General features: G+C 42.2%; 1 protein-coding gene across 4 annotated transcripts in view; it reads left to right on the top strand.

The window, feature by feature from the left end:
* PDE5A (phosphodiesterase 5A) overlaps nucleotides 1-22,570 on the top strand; it is a 106,651-nt gene that overhangs the window by 1,593 nt on the left and 82,488 nt on the right. For 3 of the 4 annotated variants that reach the window (XM_015593917.2, XM_006917742.3, XM_015593918.2), the window contains exon 2: nucleotides 17,035-17,623. In XM_015593917.2, coding sequence (XP_015449403.1) covers nucleotides 17,035-17,623 — 589 coding nt within the window. Of the gene's footprint in view, nucleotides 1-13,458; nucleotides 13,480-17,034; nucleotides 17,624-22,570 lie in introns of those variants that run through there. The other variant, XM_015593920.2, reaches the window with a different exon arrangement.

The following is a 22,570-nucleotide window of genomic DNA, read 5'->3' as shown; positions in this document are numbered from 1 at the left end:
GGCGCCGGTCGCCGGGCGGGGGATGCTTCGTTGGAATGAACCGTGTGACATTTCGGTCTCCCTTGGCTCTCTGCGGGTGTGTGTTATTTTGCAGTCTTAGAGCGGGCCCTTTCTAACCTCGTTTCTCCTAACGAACGTCCAGAGTTGGGGTGGACTTGAGCACTGTCGAGAGTTCTGACAGGCGATGGCTCTGGGCACATCCCGTCTCCCCTGTTTGATCCCTCCGCCCTCCTTCGACAGTCCTCTTCCCCGCGTCCGCCTTTGCCCTTCAAACCCGCACTTCCAGAGCGACCCGAGGGGAAACCGTGAGCGGAAGGGGTTTCTTTTCGAAGGGCGCTCTCCGCGAATTTGGGGTGAGGCACGACGGCCAGCGAGGTCTGGAATTGTCCATTGCCATGGACGGCCGTTTTCAGAGGTCTTCCGCCACTCCGAGGCCATCAGCCCTGTTTCCTGTCACCCTCGCACACCACCCTTCTGCCCTCTCTGAATTGTGGCGCGTAGGGTGGGGAGTGGGCAGAACTGGGCTGACTTTTTTAAGTGTGTGTTGAGGTCCGGGGAAGCGGTCCTTTAGGCAGATTATTAACAATCGAAAAAGAGGTTATTTGTCTTACAAATCAACATAAATGCCCTATTCTTCCCCTCTACCAACTTTTAAAGGCATAAACTCGAGGTTGTTTGGTGGTGGTTTTTAGCCACACGTAAGAACCCTTAACTTTTCAGAGCCTGCCAGAACTTTGAAAGTAGTATTTTATTGGACAGTAAATCGAAAGAGTTATTACATTTCTTTTCACGTTGTTTTCTTCCCCGAGTAGCATAATTCTCAAAATTACTCTCCTCAGTGTAAAATTTAGACCATCCGAGACTCTATATAGTTTTTTTTAGTTAAGGTTTTTTTCATATTACAGTTGATATTGATAGTTGTTGGCTGCACGCTTTTCTGTGGGCCGTGTGTATATATATGTATGTATACTCTTAAGAGAAGAGTTTATGTTGAGTCCAAGTTGGAAAACGAAAGTGTAAAACATTTCAGAGTAGTCCAGGCTCTCAGTTTTTGGCGTTATAAAGTTTTGAAAGTTTTCAGTGTAAAGAATATGATCTAAGAGCCTGTGTGTAGCCAGAGGTTCTTGACAAAACGATATTCCAGTTTGGGTTTATATTTGGTGGCATTAGCTAAAGAGATTTAAAATAAATATGAGAGGTTGGACATCAGTTGCTTGTATAATTCCCAAACTGCTAAACCCAGTATGATTCACTTGGTTGTGGCAAAAACTTACTGCAGACATTTTCACTTTACAGCTAAGAATTTTTTAACTAGAAGCTCACATTACTTTGCTTTTTTTTCTTTTGTTACACTTTGTAAATGTAAAATGAACACTAAAGGTGACTCAGGAAACCCATGACAGCAGTTCTGTAAAGGCATTTGGCATGTTTTAAGACTTAAAGTAAATTTTGATTCCCTTAGGTTGGCCATCTGTGCCCATAAACAGGCATAATGATGGAACTACTTCTACATTATTTGATTTAGATTTTGTCCTTTGACATTTGTGCAAACTTCTCTGTCCTTTCCCCAGACTGATTTACACTCAGTAGTAGACACGGAACAGAATGAAAGTTCTGGCCTTCCTGGATTCGCCTTTAAACATCTGTGAATTTGTGTTGACCTTGAAAGCAGTTATGCCACTATAGGACAGTGTCTCGTAACTGTCTTCAAATACAGAGCTAAGCACCTCATTGCAAGCCGTAGCTTGGAGCATAGAAATAGACGCTATTTAGTAATTACAACTTGTGCGTGTGAATTTGAGTGTCAGCTGAACAATTCAGCAGTCTATTGGCATAAAAATTAGAGACTTGTACCACAACATGTGGAAAGCTCTCACCCTCACTCCTGGAGCCAACTTCGCCGTCCTGCAGGCCCGAGACTGTGCTAGTCAAGGACCCTCACGCTCCCGTGTTCTAAATGATGCATTCCCGGGGCTAACGCCACGGTCACAGCTGCTGTGATTCTTGCCGGCGTGTTAGACTGTTACCTTTCATCAGCAACTAATCAGCTCTGTGATTGCGGGTGATGTTTTAGGTGGGTTAGTATTGTAGGGGTAGCACGATTGACTTTTTATTGCTTTGTTTTGTCCTGGGCAAAAGCTTGAGAATATTTGGCATATACTGGGGATATTAAGTGAGGATAAGTTTTATGACCACTTGGATCAAAGTCCAGAAACAGAAGTTTTACACTCCCATGGAGTTTTCTGTGATAGACTTTCTATGGCACTGCAAAGCTGGGCTGAACTGTTGACGGTCTACATCCTGTGTTGGGATTCTGTCTTATTTTTTTTCCTTTTTCCCCTTCTTTTCTCTCGCCCTCTTTTCTTTCTTTCTTTCATAATTTTTTTTTCCTCACCTCTTAAAGCTATACTTTTATTTGCAAGATATTTATATTAAAACAGATGACGGATAGAAAATCAATATTGCTATCCACTCTTTAAAATTACTGTTTTTGTAATTATATAGGAATATAAACGTCACAATTTTCAGACGCATGATTTGATAAGCATATTTGTTAAGCAGTCACTAGTGTTGAAGATAATAAAACTCTGGGCACTGACTCTGACTTTGGTATCATTTACAGTATTTTTATGATGGTAATTCTGGTGCAGTAACTGCTTTTTTTGCTTGTATTGTTTATAACCAGGGCGCATACAGCCAGCTCTAAGCTGCCTTGTACTGCCATAAGAGTACTCATGTGGAGTGAATGCTTTCCTTCCGGATAAGTCTCTGGAAGACCCTGAAATGACATTTCTCATTGTTCTATCTTGAGATTTCAAGTTCAGATTCATTTAGAGCCTAAAATTATGATAGAGTGAATGCAGTGACAGTTACTCACACGTGGATATCTCCAAATATGTTTTCTCATTGTAACACGAACTTAAATATGCTTGTAGTACAATTCAGTAGCTTCTTTTTTTTCAGTTTGTGATCTGAAGATCTATAGAAATCGTAAATATTTTCACAAGGTCATATCTCCAGCACTCAATTTTTAGCGTTTTGATTATGTTGTGTAACAATTAAAAAAAAAAAAATCCAACTAAATGGGTGATTGGACTCTAGTCTCTGATGTCATTCGAGTTGTGTAGGTAAAGTCTGTAACTTCGCTCTTACCTGATGACAGAATGTCTTACTCTGATGCTCCCCTTCCTCTCGATTTGAAGACACTAACTTAGAGCTTTGGTTGGTCTTGCCAGTGTGTTTTAATAATACTCGGGAAAGATCGCTTTCGTAATTGAAAAGGCTGAACAGAACCGCTTGGTATTTATTAGTTTATCCCTCAAACCTTTTTCAACCCAAAATTTATAAAACCCGTAACTGTTGTGTCGAGTTAGATTTGTTCTTTGTTCTCAGAGCTGATTGTAGGATAAAACCTCTTCCTAGGATAAAAGCCTTCAGTAAGGATTGTGGGACAATTAAATAAATCACTGAGTTGATTGATAGTGGAGGGTTGAAAATGACTAATTTCTGAATTTAGGATACAGACTAGCTACTGACTTTGCAGGACTTCCTATGAAATTAGTTTGGCTGGACAGATGTAGATTCAGTTGACCAGTGTTACAGCTGATTGATGTGGCCTTGGAAATATCTGTCATAGTATCAGTTTCTCAGTAGAAAATGCCTGTGAACTGCAAACCTAGGAATAAAAATTGAAGAAAGTCTTTCCACATGAGTCATTCATTTGATATTTAGCTCTGCAATCTTATTAACTGACTTGGTATTCTCATTTTATTTTGAATTATATGTATATTTTTTATGATGTAAGTGCTTTGTTCATTTTCTCTAAATGCTGGAATTTTTACTTATCTCCAAACAAATGTTTAAAGTAGGTAAAGCAAACAGCGTTAAGTTCGTAAGAATCATTTTGATAAATACTCCAAAAAACCTTGAAAGGTATTTATTTCTCTGGTTTTTAGTTTGTAGTGAACATATTTTTTAAAGTCTTATGTGCCATTGTTGGGCTCTGATTCTTTGAGACTTCCCCCTTGAATCTGAATTGTAAAGTAAGATTAGCTTTCTGCAAATTATTTTTTTCTGAATAATTTTATTACACCTGAACTTGGGAGAGCAAAAACCCCATTTGATATCTTATCCTTAATTTTTTATCATTATTATGAAAGATAAGAGTCATCATTTCTATTCTTCGATGCTGAGGTTATAAGAAAATACCCAGGTCATTTGAGCTGATAGAATAACTGAAACACACACACGGGATCATCGTCTCGTAGGGGCAGAGGGATCATGTGATCCAGTGTTTCTCAGGCTTAAGTAATGTGCCCTTGTTAAAGAAAGACATTCTCATTGGTCTCCAGTATATTAGTTAGAAAGCTTTTGGTCACAAGTGACAAAAAGCAAACTTGAAGTCCAACAGAACTGACTCACATAATTGAAGTGCTGGGATTTGGTTTGGCTCTGAATTCAGCTAATCAGATAATCTCGTCAAGAGCTGTTTCTCTGTATATCTGTTTAATCTGTCTTTCCTGCAGTCTATCTGTCCATCTGTCTATCCACCCATCTTTGGGCCTATGCTATGTTGGCTTTATTCCTCTGTATGCTTTCTTCTTGTGCTGAAAAAGTTTCTTCTTGGCAAGTTTATGTGGGTCTTAAACTTCTGATGTCAGAGAAGTACCTTCTTAACCATATTAGTCCTCTCAAAATTACTCTGGCCTTGCGTGCGTCACATGCCTGCTCTGGACCCATCGTGCGTCCAGAAGAATAGGGTTGTCTGACTGCTTTGCTGAGGCAGGTAATCCGTAGTGTGATATGTCCTTGAGGACAGGGGAATTCCCAAAAGGAAGTAATGTGGGCATACCCAGAAGTTCCAGACATCTGCCATACCTAGCGTTAGCTTTCTTTTATCTTATCGTTATTTAAACATGAAATTCTTAAGAGTAGGTATAATTGAATCATAGTTCCAGCATGTATGCAACTGTAATATCAAAATAAATGTGTAAGCTAATTATGAATAAAATGAAAAAACTCCAGCCAGATGCAAACTGACAGCATCCATTAAATCACCCTGCAGAGTGCCGCGACCCGGTGGAGGTGCCGGTGGTCAGCTTGCCTCCGCTGCAGTCGCTCTGTGACGGTTCGCGTCCCCCACTGGGGCTCTCTCTTTAAACTCTCATGAGACTTTTATTCCTGCAGCACAGCGTGCCAGCTTTGGGGTTTTACTTGGTTCGAAAGCGTATTTACATATGGCATCTACCACTTTTATGTTCTCTTTACCCCAGAACCATTGGGCTGCAGTGTGAGTGTAACAAGAATAGAAACGTAAGCATTAAAAGTGCAGGGCAGTACTTGGTTGCAAGGTGGTCCTCCCAGTAATGTCCTGTTCTTCTGTTTGCTTTCGGTTTCAATTGTCACCATTATGAAAGCACAAAAGTAAAATATTTTCATGGAAAAAGTACAGCTCTTCATAACATACTCGATGTGGGCTCTCAAGGCTTCTTATTCTTCAGCCTGAGAACGGTCGCATCCAGTCTCTCCCGAATCAAAGCTGCAAAGCAAGTCAGTTGACATATTTACAGCACAGATTTCAGTGATTATGTTTCCTTTCGGATGTAAGTAGGTTTTCCTTTAAGGGACATTTTTCATGCGTGTGATCATGAATGCATGGAAAGTTACAAAGTATATGTCTTCCAACTCTGGGTCAAATTTGAATGTAAAACCATATGTAAAACCATAAAAACAATTCTGCATTTTATTTATATTTGGTCCCAGTTAGCTTCTCAGATGTTTTCATAGCTGGAGAAAACTTAGAAACACTAAATAACTTCAGGCAGAGTATTCATTTTCTTCCCATGCCAGACTCAAGTGATCTCACCGTCATACCAGAGTAGGGATTTCAGAGGATGTCATGTGAAGGTGCCTCAAACCGCCCCTGTTTTATTTAATACCCTGTAATTGTGTGTTCATATTTTATTCATCTAAACTGCTCTTTCTTAAAATCAGATGCTCTTGGCATTGGGTGCTGACCCTGACTTTGTTGGGAGAGACTGTTGACGCATGGTGAGGTGTTTAAGGTCCCTGAGCCCAGACACTGAATGCTGGGAATGCCCTGTCTTTGTGACCCATGTTTCCACGTGCCTCCCACTACTTGGCTGGGAGCTACAGTGCTGCACGCTCTAACATTTATTTCTATTTTTTTGTTGGTTAAGGGCTGTAGGCGGGACAGATTCAAGCTCTAACCTAGGCCACCTCTTTCTGAGACTATGACCTTGGGGACTTTATTTGCTCTCTCTGTGAAGTGAAAACTATAGCACAAACTTCATGGGCTTATCAAGAAATCTAAAGAGAATAATGCATAGCTCCTTCTCGTTTTTAGTAGTGGTTTTCAGTAGTTTACTGTTTTACCTTGTGAATCATCAGTGCCTTCAACAGAATGACAAACTTCGATGGTCATTCCCTTATTCTGATGAGTGCGGCTTGGAATGACAGAAGGGTGCTTCGATAGACTTTAGGTGTCTTTGTCATTTTTTAGAGGAATTGTTATTAATGGTTTGAACAGAACCTGTGTGGATCGTGGACGGTGCTGGAAAGGGAATCGGAATGGGAGGCCAGGGCCCTGATTTTGTTCCCAGCTTTGCTGTTAACTAGGTCTGTGCCTGGCCTACGTTAGCAAACCTCGGCTTTGAGATGGGAAGCGGGCAGGAGTGAGGAGCGGGCCAGAGAAGGCAGAGAAATTCGTGAATGGGCTCATGATTCTTTCGGCTCCAACCGTTCTCGATTCTCCCCAGGAGAGCAGAGGACCAGTTTCTCAGATTGAATACTTTCCTTCTTTAAGTATTTTTCAAACACGAGAAGTGGATCCAAGTCAAATTATGCAAATAATGTAACCAAAACTGTGTAAAATTAGCATCCAAGAGCGGGAAAAATATTGAACGTTATATTATATGTGAGTTATTTGTGTTTCCTACAGTTAATTTTAGCAGATTTCCATATAAGTTGTTAGCCATTCCTTGTAGACAGGAAATTCGTCCACTTTTTGTAATTCTGTTTTTTAGTGATCGAGTCACATGCCTGATGAAAAAAGCACTGGAGAGCAGGAAAGCGGGTTGACGTTTTAAGAGTGGACTTAACATGAGAATGCACTGTGCGCTGTGGGTCTTTCAGCGCCTGCAACTTTTTGCTCTGCTTTGGGGCACCCTGCAAAACCTCCCCAAATGCGGCCGTTCCAGGGATTGGCCATGTGGCCGTCCCTCAGGCCCGGGCCTCCCCCAACACGTAGTGAACCCCCTTGGGAAGGAGCTAAATGGGCCAACTTTAACCCCCACATCTCCCGTGGCAGAGTGTTAAAGTGTCGTTTTAGCAAGGATTACGACTATCCTCCAGTTCAGAATTATGGTTAACAGAAAGTATTGCTGTAGTTTTCATCATAGGTAATTAGTTGTGTATTTTCTCACATTTGTTGTCAGTTTATTGTGTCTTTGATATTTAAAAAAAAACAAAAACAAAAACAAAACTGTCCCCCAAATATATAATTTATTTTTGAAACAAAGTTAATTTCTAAGTTGTAATGGAAAAACAAGTTACTTTCTTGGGTTTATTTTTCTCAACTAAATGTTAGGCTCTTAATCTTTATGTATTATTCAGAAAATTATGTCATATGTAAATGCAGTTATTGGTCTAGAGAGTCTGTGTATTTCAGTTCTATTTTGAGAAAATACTAACATTAAAAAAACTTTTTTTAAAAATGTAAATGTTTCTATAGAGAAATTAGTGTATTTAAACTAGGAGCTTAAGAAGAAGCAATGGCTAACCTCTATTTTTTTCTGTAGAAGCCTGTCAAATTCTTTTTATTTTTACGAAAAGAAAATCGCTTTTGAAAATGTACTCCATTTAATGTTCGAGTAACTTAAAAACAATATCATGTGTTAAACACTGTGTACCAGACTCTGTGCTGTCACACTACATGCATAATTTTCTTTAAGTTCTCAAGGAACCTTTGAATGTCATTGCCTCCATTTTATAGAGACAGTAAATAATGGACCTAAGGTCGAAACCTTCAAAATGAATAGTTCTGGGGTTCAAGCCCACACCTTTCCCACCAAGGGCCCCTGCCCACCGTGCTCGCCTCTGTCAGCGGGAGCCAGGCGGGGGCTCACAGGCCTAATGTCCTGCAGAGGCTAACTCAGCAGAGGTGACGCCTTCTCCTCGGGCCTCAGTGTGCTGGCACACCACTGAGTGACGCGCCTGGAGACTTTGCCCAAGTGGGTTTAGTTTCCATATATAGTTTTAGAGTATAAAAAGTGGCAACTCTCAAATGGCATTTTAAAATAGAGTGGCTGAAAATTTAGGTGCGAGGCCATTACAATTATATTTTTAGTTTTAGAACACAAATACCCGAAGCACAGTATACTTTCAAAGACTTTTTATCCTTTGATACATTATTTTAGGCAGGAGTACAAAACACATTAAACTAGTGGCTTTACAAGTAGGTTTCATCTAATATTTTTAACTCATGAGAGTTACTCTGTTTATATCACAATTTTACTTTGCCTTGTAAATTTTTTTTTCCTTGCCTTCTAGATGCCAAGAAATATTCTATAAAACCCAGGCAAAGTACTTTAATTATTTTTCCCTTTCAAGACATCTGGAATATTGAATATGTATTTTAAGGCATTTCTGTCTTTCTTAAGGTGCATTTTGTAAGATGAGTAAGCAGTTCAATTTTGTTAGCAAGAAAAGGTATTGCTGTGTGGAGCCCCGTGGCCACAACTCCTTTGCAAGTGCCAGTGGTCGGGTGTGCTTGCGCGTGTGTGTGTGTGTGTGTGTGTGTGTGTGCGCGCGCGCGCGTGTGTGCGTGCGCACGTGCGTCTATGTACACGTTTATGTCCCTTTGGCTCATCCTATTTGAAATGCTGTGCCAGAGCTTGCATCCTCTGTCCAATAAGTTTTGTGTATCCTAATTAATACTTCTAGGTAGTAGGCATTTGGAAGAAGCTGTGATTTGCCTAGATTAGTGGAAAATTTCTAGGACACAAACTGTACGTCATCGTTTTCTTTCCTGTGATAGGTTTATCATAATTTTGTCTAAAACTGAGAAATTGGGAAAGGGGGAAAGGTTTGATTCTTAACAGAGTACCTGCCGTAGAGTGACCTTTCATTTTTTCAATGCATACTACTAATCAATTTATAAAATTTAGAAAGTAGGAGATGTCGTGTACCCAATATACAAAATTAAACCTATTTAGATATCTATAAAAAGGTATTACTACTTTGGTACGATTAAATTTAATCATTAACTTACTTGAGTCCATCATTTTAAGAATGTTACATTTTTCATCTACTTGAAAAATATGAGCACACAGGATGTGCAGAATGACATATATAGCACTTTATTTCTGCCACGTGTGTAATTTGATAAGATAAACTCTTTGCTACAACCATTGTAGAAAAATGACAGCTCATCTTCTAAGCTTCCTATTCTCCAGAATCCCTTTGATATTTTTTATCATTCACAGATGCATTTATTCATCCTTCTGTGTATGACTAAAGACGCCAAATGTCGGACACTGGAAATGTCAAGTTCAGCCTTCTCCTGCAGCAGCTGCTACACCCTGGCTGCCTGGCCTTTTGAGTCTGTGAGCTCATTTAGTTTTGTAGGGCGCTCCACCCACATGCTGTCAGTGCTGTAAAGAGGCCTCATGAAATCAAAATGTGTTAAACATTAATTATTCTTCGTGACACTGATTTTCATATCAAATTGTCATCACATGAGCAGTTTGAGCTGCAAGAGTCTTCCTCAAAGTATTCCCTAATATCTTAAATATTCCTACATTCCCCAAAGTAGAACATCAAGATGATAAACTTCTGATTGGATTCATCGTTTAAAAAGATCAGAGATTTTAAAATTCAAGTCACGTTTATGAAAACTCATAGCAAGTTTTGGGCAGCCACCATTAGCTTTATTTCCTGCTGTCTCATTAATATGTCTTTGGGTTCCTTTCTTGCTCATCGTGGGGAAGGCTCCTTCATGGGTCCTGAGCAGAGTTTGTGGTGGATGCAGGTTGGAAACCACAGGTGGTGTTCACCTGAGAGAAATAACTCCCAGCGTTGACTTTGGTGCCCTCTGGGGTTCCTCCAGTTCTTTTAAGACATACCGTAAAAATTGAAAAGCAAAAAATTAAATCTAATTTACCCGTTTCTAAAAGGTGCTAAATTCAGCTCCTATATGAAGGAAGACATTTTTTTGCGTAATAAAATAAGGAAGAAAATAAGTGACTGGAGGATAATAAAACCGATTTTGGTGAGGAGAGACAATGATATGGGTGGGGCGTTAAAACATCGGGATCTTGTCATCGATAATAAATTCTTGGCGTCAGGTTTCATTGCATTTCCCTTAGCTGTGGCTGTATTTGAAGCGCCGTTCATCGACGGCCTCGTACCAGTTAAATCAGCTCAGAGACTTGACGAGGGTGGCCTGCTTCCGAGTGCTCTGGGTTCGTGGGCTGAGCGAGGACCCGCTTATCACGGAAGGAGAACTCTACGGTGTCCGCACTCGTGGCAGCGGGGGACATGCCCTCGTGGCACTCGCCGTTCTTTTCTTCTTCGTCCTCCGATGGCTAAACTGTAACTTACGTAGAGCGATGATGCAGCGCTTCTTTTCGGGGGACAAACTTAGGCTTTGTAAGGAATGGCTTTCCAGAGGACTTGCTTTGGCCAAAGACTGCGAGTGTCCGGCGCGTGTAACCAGCCCATCTCCAGACCTGTCCGGCCCGCTTGGCCTGCGGGCTCGCACCACCCCAAACAACCTTTTCCCTCATCCGTTCCCTGATTCTCTTGGCAAAACTTTACGGGGCAGTGAGCAGCCATTCTCCTCACACCAGCCCTGCATCTCCATTAGAATGAGCACTAAGTGTAGGAGCCAGCAGCAGCTTAAACACATGGGAGAGGTTTAAAATGTTTCCACGTGCGTTTTCCGATCTGACTCGGACGTCAGCCCTCTGCGGTGAGTGAAGGAACGAGGAGGTCCTTTGCCTGTTTAAAAATGAGAAAACTGAGGGGCAAAAAGAGGGTGAGTTGAGTGACCTAATGGTCCTCTGCTGGCCTGTTGATGTCAGCCGTTGTAGGGACTCCATGGTCATCGCCGCCCATCACTACAGCTGCCTGTTCGCACAGCGGAAGAACTTGAACTCCAGAGAGGTGCTAATTGGCTCACTTCCCAGCTGCGTCGTCTTGTAGCTGGAACTAGGGTCATCTCCGGAACACCAGTTTGGTGCTCTTGACTCGGTCACCTGCTGAAGACAGCACCTCATACTTCACAAAGGCGTCGGAACACGTGGCATTTTCCCAGTTTCATGCCAAGGAAACTCAGAGGGAGAGAGTTGTTTGCACTAGTCACACCTCCCTCAGAGTAGATGAGCATTTAGGACTCGTGGCCGAAAAACACAGCCACTGGAGGCTTTGTAGTCCCGAGAACTTTGAGCAATTAGTCAATCTCCCTTTTATAGGTAGATCGCCATTTGTTTTTTCTCTATTAAATAGATCTTATTCTATGGTTTTGAGAGTAAAATGACAAGACTTGACTCAAGGAGGAATTTGGCACCATAAATTATTAATTTGAGAGCTTTCAAAAGGTTCGGTTACCACACACAGGATTGCAGTGTGGTTGGTACACAGGGTCCCTCGTGCCCTTGCGATGATGATATCAACATTAATGTTTCCATAGCCTGGAACGCATTCGGATGCTACACAGAACCTGCTTATTCTCCGTTGTCTATACACCAGCAACTCCAGTTAGGAAAAACAAAACACAGAAACGCCAGAGTGGTCAGCCAATATACAGCACACCCAGTTAAATTTAAGTTTCAGATACTACGTATGCTAAAAAACTATTCATTGTTTATCTCAAACACAGTTTTAACTGAGTGACCTGTATTTTTATTTGCTAAACCTCTTGAACACATTTATTATACATTCTTTTCAGCACATTGTTTTAGATTTATAAAACATGACCTCTGTTCAGAGAAACATAGACATGGGATTCAGCGAGACTTTCTAAGGACACTGTCCTTACGAATCTTTGCTGTCTGAATGCTCTGAGACAGTGCTTCTACCTCGGTGGTGTAGTGTGCCATCCTTTTATGATCTGGAGGGAAAGCGTTAAGTTAGAGAATGTGTTATTGTAAGTGATCTTTCTCTGCCTCGTGTGCTTGAATTTGACCCTTTAAGAGGCAGCTAGAAGTTATGGCATGTCTTCGTGACAAGCATGGGTGTGCGAAGAACGTCTGTGTTCGAGGCCATGAGACTCGGAATAGGACGCCTGGATTTGGTTCCTGGTTTTGCTACCGAATGGCAGAATGTATTTGGTTCAGTCGTTTATATTAGCTTCATCGTTTAGAAAGTGGGATTATTAATGCCTGCCTCAACAGCTTCATTTACAATGGCACCTTTTGTTCCCTGTCAACATCACTAATGTGAATACTTTTCAAAATCCCGTAAAATCAAGGAAGAGAAAGAAGAGGATGTAGAGATCCCCTCCTGAGCCATGGCAGCAGTTTGCCCCGTCAGAATTCCCAGCAGACTTGGATCCTATCCAATGCTTTTTATCCTTACATTCGACATGTTCATAGTCATCTTCTCCATCTTTATTCATTTGAATGCATGGACATTTAATTTCATATGACAACAGAATCCAATGTGTATATAAGTTAACTTCTGAACACAATATAAACTTCGATTTTGGGAGGAGCGGTCACTCAATGATGGGTTTGGGATTGCTCAATTTTGCTCATTTCTGTACTCCCGGTGTCCAGCACAGTGCCTCACACACTCAGGGGTCTTCACCTGACAATAATTTAGCCGGGCAAAGAAGGACACTTAAAAGTGACTCCAGTTAAAATGGAAAAATCTTAGTGAAAAGTTTTGGATTGAAACTTGATCATGAAAAATGGAATTGCAGATTATGAAAGTAAATTCATCTTATTTTAGATTTAGTAAGATTTAGATTATAATAAAAACTATGCTAATTTTTAGAACAATTTTCCGACTATAATAATAATATCTTTACTTCATATTTGACTTTTGTAGCAGAATCAAAAAGAGATTTCTTCCCCCAAAAGTAGTGTTTTTGAATTCCTATTCGAAGACTTCATTAGTTTTTCCAGGGGCCTTTCTGAATCTAGAATGTAACTCTTCGAATAGAATTCTCTATTCAAGTATCTGTTATGTCATTACCCTTTTGATTCTTACTGGTTAGCTGGTCTTTAATTAGGCATAACCCTTAATTATCAGGGGCTTCGCGTAGTATTAGAACAGTTCTCCAACATGACTTCCGTCTACTTTTAGAAATTCTGTATCTTAAATGGAATTTAAATTTAAATTTGCAGGTGGTTTGTATTTGTATAGAGACTGAAGTTTTAAAGAGTCATCAGGAGAGGAAAGACCCACGTGGGCCGTGCACTGCCAACTCCCAGGGGTGCCTGAGGGAGAGAGGTGTGTGGGATGATTTAATTTTATCTGTGGTTGATTCCTAAGTGATTGTTTTAATGTTATGATAACATGTGTTCCTATGCACCCACGTAACCACAGGGACTCGGGTGATCAATGATGCGGTCGTGAGAAGCCCCTTGCCTCCATGACTGGCGGTTAACAAAAGTGGTTGATTGCATGACTGAATATATTAGATCTCCTTTTCCCGCGTCATTTAACACCCATTCGTCTCTCCAAGAAACTATCTAGAGATAAAACATTTGCGAGACAATTCAATATAGCAATAAGAACACATAATAAAAAATTTTAGAGCACTGTCTCTGCAGTGTGTCTGAGGATAAATCAGTAGCCGTGATCCGTGAGGCTTACATCAGAGGGATGATGGGCATTAACTGCTAAAACACAGTGTTGATTTTTTATAACAAATACACATTCGAATATGTGGAAATTCAGAAGGCGGTCATCCCTTTTGATGCAGTTAAGTTAGGAACCTGCGTTTATTCACTCAGGAAATATTTGTTGACATACAATGCGACACATTTTCTAAGTAAGAGGATGCAGTGGTGACGAGACAGACACGTAGCTCTGATGGAATTCACATATAGCTGGAGCACACAGATAACAAACCAACAGATTGAATTCTCACTATTGGATATTTTTAGTGTTTATCAGATAGTGCGGGGTGGGAACCTGGCGTGTCGGAGGCCACTTGGTGGGTGGTAAAGGAAGACCTGTCAGGGCAGGGGGAATGGGAGCTGTGATGAGCCAGGAGCTGGTGAGGAGGAAGGGTCCAGACAGGAGCAGGCAGAGCTTGGTCAAGCTGGGGAGCCCCGGGGAGGCCAGCATGGGAAGCCAGCATGGGGAAGCATTCGAAAGCGTGGTTTTATTCTCAGCTCAACGAGAAGCCAAGTGGGGTAGTTAAGGTGTTAAGATCTACCTTGTTGAACATTATTCTGGCTGCTGTGTGGAGAAAGGATTGAAAGGGGCAAGTATGATGTCAAAGAGACCAGTTAGGGGCTGTGGCCACAGTCCTGGGAGGGGGGCTTGGACTGGGGTGGTAGTACAGGAGGTAGAAATGAACAGATCAGGACAGAAGGTGCTGGGAGTCAAGCTGGCAGGGCTTGGACTAGATGTGAGAGTTGAAGGAAATAAATTTAGAGTAATTTCTAAATGTTTGGTTTGAGCAACTGGGGAGGTGACGGTGCTATTTTCAGTATGGAGAAACCTCCAGGGAGATTGGAACAAGGTGGGGAGGTGGGCGTTGGGAATTCTATTTCCACCGTTTTGCATTGTTTCTTTAGAGAGCCTCATGGAGTTGTCAAGTAGGCGATTTGATTTAAAAAAAAAAAAAAAAAAGATCACTGTTATCCAAAGTGAAGATAAGAAGGAAGTTGTGGCTGAGTTTTAGGTTCGTCGCTGAAATAGTTAAAAACTCGTATTTTTATATCGATTTAGCAATTTAAGTTACATGTACATATTTGAAAATCATATGTTAATTTAGACATATTGCTTTTTTCCTATCACACATTTTACAAGATAATTTTCTTCAAAAGCTTCCTGTATGGATTGGATATGCATTTTTGATATCGGTGTCTTTGGCCCTCCTACTGCAATTTTGGGAGCTTATATTAGTGTTTCCCAGAGTATGGCACCCCACTTGAATCTAAGTTTTTAAGATATAGCATTATTTTAATCAGTGTATGTTGTTGTCCGTGAAAAGTTTGTCCTCAGGTATAGAATAACTTTATAAAACATTAGGACAGTTATATTCTTTAAAAATTCTGTGTTATAGGCATATACCTGTGATCTGTACCATGTACTTAGCTACTATGTCACTTTTAAAGGAGACCTTTAGAAGGTCAAGAACTGTATCCAACACTTGAAATTATGAGTCATCCTCATAAGTACCTGTGTTACCTTTTTAACCCATTTCATTCTAGGCTGAATAACATAGAATAACATAGGTTTACCAAACAATACATTGTTGTTCCAAATAAAATAATTAAGGGAACATCCCATAAATGAAATACGTAGTGCAGACTCAGAAATAAGGCAGTAAATCATGTTGATTATTCATCTCGGTACCCATGAGCCGCTTTTGGTGATTGCCTTGTCTTCCCTTGTATAAAGTGGATTTAGCCAGCCTTCCATTGGTGGGATTCACTTGCTTCTTAGCTTCGCTATAACTGTACTACCGTAAATACCCGGCTTGTTCCTTTGCCACATGTGTGAAATCTCTAGAACAAAGGATATATGCATTTTTAAATTTGTTAGCTATTGCCTGTTTGCCTTCCTAAGAGGCGATAACAGTTTTTGCTACAATCAAAAATATCATAGTGTATGTAATATAGTCTGTGTCTCCACACTCTCCAAAACAGTACATTGCCAAACTTTTTATCTTGGCTGTTTGGTGAAAATATCAATGTTATCGTGCAGTGGAGATTGCATTGCTCTCATTATTACCAAATTCTTTTAAATGTCCTCAGTGGTAGCAAGTGTTTTTATTTTGAAGATAAAGTTTGGTTTTGGAAAAAGCCAACTCTTATGCATAAGATAGATAATAAGTTAGCTGGGACCCCAGTTTTTTGGGGGGAGTGGGTTGTATTTATTTTGAGAGGAAAGTTTAGTGAAAAAGAAGATCTAACTTTTAGATAAAAGTAGTATTCTTACGTGGCTTACGAATTTGCTTAGATGTTCGTTTCAAAAGAAGAGTTCCAAAAATGTCTAAAATAATGTCACTGTCCATCGGTATAAGATTACAGCGTTCTAAGGGGAATTATTTAAATCGAACAATCATTGAATGTTTATGTTATAGTATGTTTGTTTTAAAAAAGGCTTCACCCACTGTGAAGCCTTTAACATAAATAGGTGTCTTTCACAGGAAAGTACATTAAAAACAAATAATTTAAATATTCTTCAGCTGAATTTTTAAAATTATTATTTTATTTTTAAATTGCTTTCCTTTATATCAGGAGCAGATAATCTAGAAGAGATCATTTTTATCATTATTGAACAAGCATTATTAGAGAATATTTACAGAAGTCTAGTTTTTCCATATACCAGATTGATGGTCTGTATTTTCCATTTCCTCTTCCACAAATAATCTGTATATAGTGATATAGATAAAGCTGTCTAAAATTAAGCATATTAGCTAGCCAAATTTGGGTAAATATTTGTGTTTAACTTTCAGATATTTAACTGCAGAACAAGTTGTGTGTTTTCAGCAGTAAATTAATTTTCATATGTGCATTTTCCTAAGACTTGTCAAATTTAGTGTCTTCTTCTTTAATACAAAGTGATTTTGAGACACAGACTAGATGCTCGATGTGTTGTAAATCAGATATCTGAAAGGCGTCACAGTCCTTAAAATGCTTATTGCAGCAATTGTCCTTTAGAGTTTCCAAAATAAAACCGTCGCTCATAAACCATCTTGTTTTATTTTCTGTGACAAATCGGATTATTATCTGATCAGTCACTGAGAGAGAATTTGTAGCGGCCCTCTCGGGGGGGTAGCTCCTTTCTTAAGTGTGTGACGTGTCTGGCTGTTCTGTTCTGCAGAGAAATGGTCAACGCATGGTTTGCTGAGCGAGTGCACCCCATCCCTGTCTGCAAGGAAGGCGCCCGAGGCCACGCCGAGTCCTGCCCTTGCCCCTCGCAGCAGAGTCCCCGGGCGGACGGCAGTGCCCCTGGGACACCAGCCAGGAAGATCTCTGCCTCCGAATTCGACCGGCCTCTGAGACCCATCGTCGTCAAGGATTCTGAGGGGACTGTGAGCTTCGTCTCGGACGCGGAAAAGAAGGAACAGATGCCGCTAACCCCCCCAAGGTTTGATCACGATGAAGGGGACCAGTGCTCGAGACTCTTGGAATTGGTGAAAGATATTTCCAGCCATTTGGATGTCACCGCCTTATGTCACAAAATCTTCTTGCATATCCATGGACTCATCTCCGCCGACCGCTATTCCCTGTTCCTCGTCTGCGAGGACAGCTCCAATGACAAGTTCCTCGTCAGCCGCCTCTTCGACGTGGCGGAGGGCTCGACGCTGGAGGAAGCTTCCAACAACTGCATCCGCTTGGAGTGGAACAAAGGCATCGTGGGGCACGTGGCGGCGCGCGGCGAGCCGCTGAACATCAGGGACGCGTACGAGGTAAGCCGCGGCTGCCACCGAGCAGGCGCGCAGGGCGCGGGGCGGGCCCGTGGGTGGCACTGTGAATGGCCGGGGTTCCGAAGCGGAAATGTGACAGGTCGCATACTTACTAAGACGGGAATGTGCGCTGAGAACGTTCCCCTCTTTGAGATGCCAGTTTCTTCGCTGGTGGTCGGGGCAAAGATGTGGGCCTGAGCACAATCTTGTCTTGTTTTTTTCCTCGTGATAATTTACCGCAGCTCATCTCATAGCTGTATCTTCACATCTTTCCCCCTAATCACTGTGCAGAGCTCTCGCCATGTTCTCTCTGTGTGACCTTCTGAGGATTTTACAGATTCTCAAATGTCAGGTGTAAAAACTGTCCAAGAATTCATTTGTTTTTAAATTAATTCATTCAGAATCATATCCATTCCAAGTCCCATTGACCTCAAAGTCTGATTTTCTTTCTTTCTGTGCTTTTTATTAGGCAAATGTATAGATATCTTTTAAAAATGGAAATTTTTGCTCTAAAATATTTCAGTGGAAAGATTCGATATTTTTTCCCACTACTGACTGCTACAGTGATGTACAGATTTTTAATTATGGACTTGAAGATGATGCTATATAATTCTTCAAATTTCCTACTTAAAATGATCCTTTTTATTAATAGAATTATGGGTTTTAGACAAAGTATTTTAACTGAATGGCACATTGTATGTTTAAGAAATGTTATTTAGCCCTCTAAGAGATGAGTTGTAGCCACTTGCCCTGTAGCATACTGTACTATACGACGAAGGGTCCGCAGTAATCCCAGCCTACAGCTCCTGCCCGTAGTTCACGGGGTCGTCACTGTTTTATTCACACCGCCCCCCGCCCCCCATCCCTAATACAGTGCCCGGCGCATAGTTAGGTCTTAGTATTGATTCAGCAAAAGTTGTAGTAGATTGAGATAGATAAGTAGCATAGAAAGCAGATGATACTAGATGGCTGAGGAAAATGTGGTGGTTCAGGGAAGCAGGAGAAGACGGCTGGCTGGTGAGATGGAGAAAGGTTGGTTTGAGGAAACCATGCTTGATGATGGACCCTGGGCAGCAGGTACGATTCGAATAGGCTGAGTTGTGCACATGAGATCCAGACCGAAGAGAAGTTTCAAGAAGACACAGGGAAGGTGGACCATGTGGCACCTGTGCGGAGTGCTGTGGGTCACAGTCAGGTGGGACTTTGAGGAGTCACTGGAGCAGGGCTAGAGGTGACTGGGGTTTTGAGCGCCAGGCGGAGGAGTGTGGTCCAGGGCCGAAGAGTCATTGAAGATGAGTCAAAGGGGGCCAGAGTGATTCAGACCGTGCTTTATGGTGGCCAGAAAGTGAATTAGAGGGGTCAACGCTGGAAGCTGGGAGGACAGGCGGTTTCCATGACAGGAGGAGGCGGAGGCCTGACCCAGGGCACTGGCCTGCAACATCCAGAGCGGGGAGCGGGTTTCGGATGAAGAAGTAGAGTCTGCTGGGCAAGGCAGCTCCTAGGAGATGAAGAGGGGGCAAAGGAGAGGTGACGATGACTCAGGTTCAGGGGCGGGCGACTGAATCACGGCAGCTGGTGGGGAAGGCTGAGGGCGGGGATTTGGGGGGAGAGGTGATCGTTCAGGTAGATTAAGTCCTGGGCTATCTGTCAGCGCCCGTGCTGCACAGGCGTCTGTTCGGCGTTGACTTCGCAGAGCTGTCTCCACGGCCCCTCTGAGCTGTCGTGACGTCACACCATAGCTGACCCCGGAAGGACCGCTGCCAAATTTGCAGAATTCCCTTCCTGTCTCAGGTGATGGCTGGGTGTCTGCTTTTCAGTGGCACTGCGGTCCCCAGTATGCTAGGACCGTGAATGTGCTTTGGCTGCGCTGAGCACGGCCTCCTTTGTCCGGGGGTCCGAGCTTTCTCCAGCCCTGAGGATTTCTTCACGTATGTGCATTTCGTGTAGACTCTTGCCATCTTCAAAGTTTAGACCACGTGGGTTTGCAGTTGGGATGATTTAGTGCCTGTCGTCGACAGAGCCCATCTCCCCGATGTGGCGTGCTCCCAGGTGCAGCCTCTCAGCCTGCCACTCCTGTGTTGCCCTTTGGCGCCCCCGATCGTGTTTATAGTGGCCTTGCAGACGTTATGTGTGTCCCAAGATTTTGTTAGAAGTTGTGGGGCTGATCTAAGATGTAGAAGTTACATTGGTATTGACAGTGGAAGTCAGCCTCATCGATAATTTGAATAATCAATTACTATCATAGCCTTTTGTGAAAGTAGTCATAACATGAAAATGCATCCGAATGTTTTCTGAGTCCCAGCTTCTCAAACATGCATCTGTAGAAATGACACTCTGTAGCTGTATTTCTAAAGCTTATTTGACCACAGAACACTTGAAAAGTGTATAATGTAGCAGGGGTTGCAGTGGAAAACCTCAAGTGGCCATGAAATATAATCATGCTCAGATTGAAGCTAAGAATAAAAAAAAGCCACAGATAAAGTAATAGTAAGAAATGGTCACCATTTGATTCACTGTTTAAAACTTTATAAGAGAATGATATAAATTAGAAAAATCAACTGTTTTATTACTAATAAAATAATACACCTATGTATTTAAAATATAAGACAAGATCTACAACTCAGGCCAGTAATTCTCGATTAAATCACAGATACCCATGAAAGGGTTAGTTGGTGAGTGCTGCCAGGTACTGATGTTCAGTGACACATCAGCCTGTTACTCATGCAACTTTCTTGGATGTGGCACAGGATTTATTAATAATAAGATATTAACACATAATCAGAATAGCAATATAAATATGTTTATATTAACACATAATCAGAATAGCAATATAAATGTGTTTGCTGTTTTCCTTATATATGAAAACTAGGTATCACCTAATATCTAGATTGGATTGTATATTAGTCAGGGTTCTTCAGAGAAAAGCACCAACAGCAGATAATCTATATATCTATACCTATCCTTCCATCCATATACCCATCATCTGTCTGTCATCTGGATATATAACGAAGAGAGTATGGGAATTAGCTCACTTGGTTATGGAGACCAAGACCTTCCATGACCTGCCTGCTGTCTGCCGGCTGGGGAACCGGGAGAGCCCCAGGGATAGTTCAGTGCGAGTCCAAAGGCCTGAGAATCGGGGGCCAGTGCTGTGAGCCTGATCTGGGCCTGGTCCAAAAGCCTGAGAACCGGGCACTCAGACAGACGGCAGGACAAACGGCAGGAGGGCAGAGGAGGACAGGTGTCCCCGCATCGGTGAGGGGACCTGCGTCGTTCCGGCCACTGGCTCAAATGCTCGTTTCCTCACAGACACCCCAGAAACAAGGCTTGCCAGCTTTCTGGGCATCCCTTCACCCTGTCAAGCTGACACACAAAATTAATGAGCACAGAATGCCTCGAGCCCCCAGTTCCACGTCCTCTGGAAGCCTCGAGCCTCTCTCAGATTTCCTGTGTTAAAGGATTCACGTTGTCCAAACGCCCCTCTTCCTCCCAAGTCAACCGGAATGTCCCGCAGGCAGCCACTCCCCGTGCGCCATGACGTCCAGGGGGAAGACCCGGAGGGTCTCAGGGAAGGGCGCGATGCTGCTCACGCGTCCACCCCAAGTAGCTGCTGTTCCTCCCACCCCCTTTCAGTTCCTTCTCCGGTGAATAAAACTTCACCATCTCTTATCCTGCAGGTCTCACTTCCTCTTTCAAGTATTAAGGTATTTTCCTAAAGAAATATGAGCTCTTTCAAATGAATTTCTGATGAATAAAATGATTCTCAGGATGAATTTTAGAAGAAAGACATAACAATAGCAACTGTTTTAATTTTGATAAATCTGCCAATCTGTCATGGCATGCTTGTGCCCCAGGGAACACAGTTTGGGAACCGCATTGCTCAATGTGCTAATTTTCTTGAGGCAGTGTCTGAAAAATGCCACTCTGTCAAAGAAAACCAGCCTATAATTTGGCAAGTCTGCTGTGTTCTTTCATTTGTTTCCTGTTATTTTTATATAATTTCAAACTTACAGAAAAATTGCAAGACTCATGTAAGAAGCTGCCATGTGCCCATTACCCAGATCCTCCAACTGTTTATGTTTTGCCTCATTTTATCTCTTTTTCTATACATAACGCATGTAAGTAACAAATGCATATTATTTTTCATGAACCATTTAATAAGTCGGAGACATTTAACTAAATGGTGTATATTTTCTCACAGGAACACCATCGGGATACATAAATCAAAACTAGGAAATTTTATGACGCAGTGCTACTATCTAACAGTCTATAGTGACACGTGGTCAGCTGACCCATTAACGTCATTTATAGTTGTTTCTCCCCCGACCAGGGATCTAGTCCACGATCACACCTGGCACACACTGTCATGTTTCTTTTGCCTTCTTTAAATACGGCATAGTTCCTCAGCGTTCCTCTTTCTTGACCTATGTTTTAGAAGAATGCAGGCCAACCGTTTTGTAGAGTACCTTTCCTGAATAGATCCCACCTGGGGTATGGCCCTTGCTCTTAGGGAATGGCCTTTCCGTGTCTCAGCTGAATGCCGGAGGCGCCCAGTGGGATCTGTCCCCTGGCTGGGCTGAACCCTACTGTCCTAACCTTGCCCTAACTGGTGTTGCCATTCAGCGTTCAGCCCGCAGCAGGTGCTGTTTTCTAGTTCTAGCATAGTGCACTGTGCCTGTCCGAAGTCGACGGCTGCCCAGCCTCTGCCAGCCCTCCTTTACACCCCTCTCCTCATCCTACCGCCCCCCGCCCCCGACGGAGCCTTGCCAGTGCCAGCCACCCTGGAAGCCCTGGATCCCGTTCACTTCCACTTGGGTCCCATCTGCCTTCTCCCCAGCAGGAAGATGCCCCCAAGAAGACAGCATGGCATGGCAATCCTGTATTTTCTCTCTTCGGTCCCTGTGCCTTTCTCGTCTCATGTATTTGATGTAGTCTTATATTTTCAGCAGG

The sequence above is a fragment of the Pteropus alecto genome, unplaced genomic scaffold, assembly GCF_000325575.1.
Source record: "Pteropus alecto unplaced genomic scaffold, ASM32557v1 scaffold17, whole genome shotgun sequence".
Taxonomy (NCBI): Eukaryota; Metazoa; Chordata; class Mammalia; order Chiroptera; family Pteropodidae; genus Pteropus; species Pteropus alecto.
This window is presented reverse-complemented; position numbering and strand designations above follow the sequence as displayed.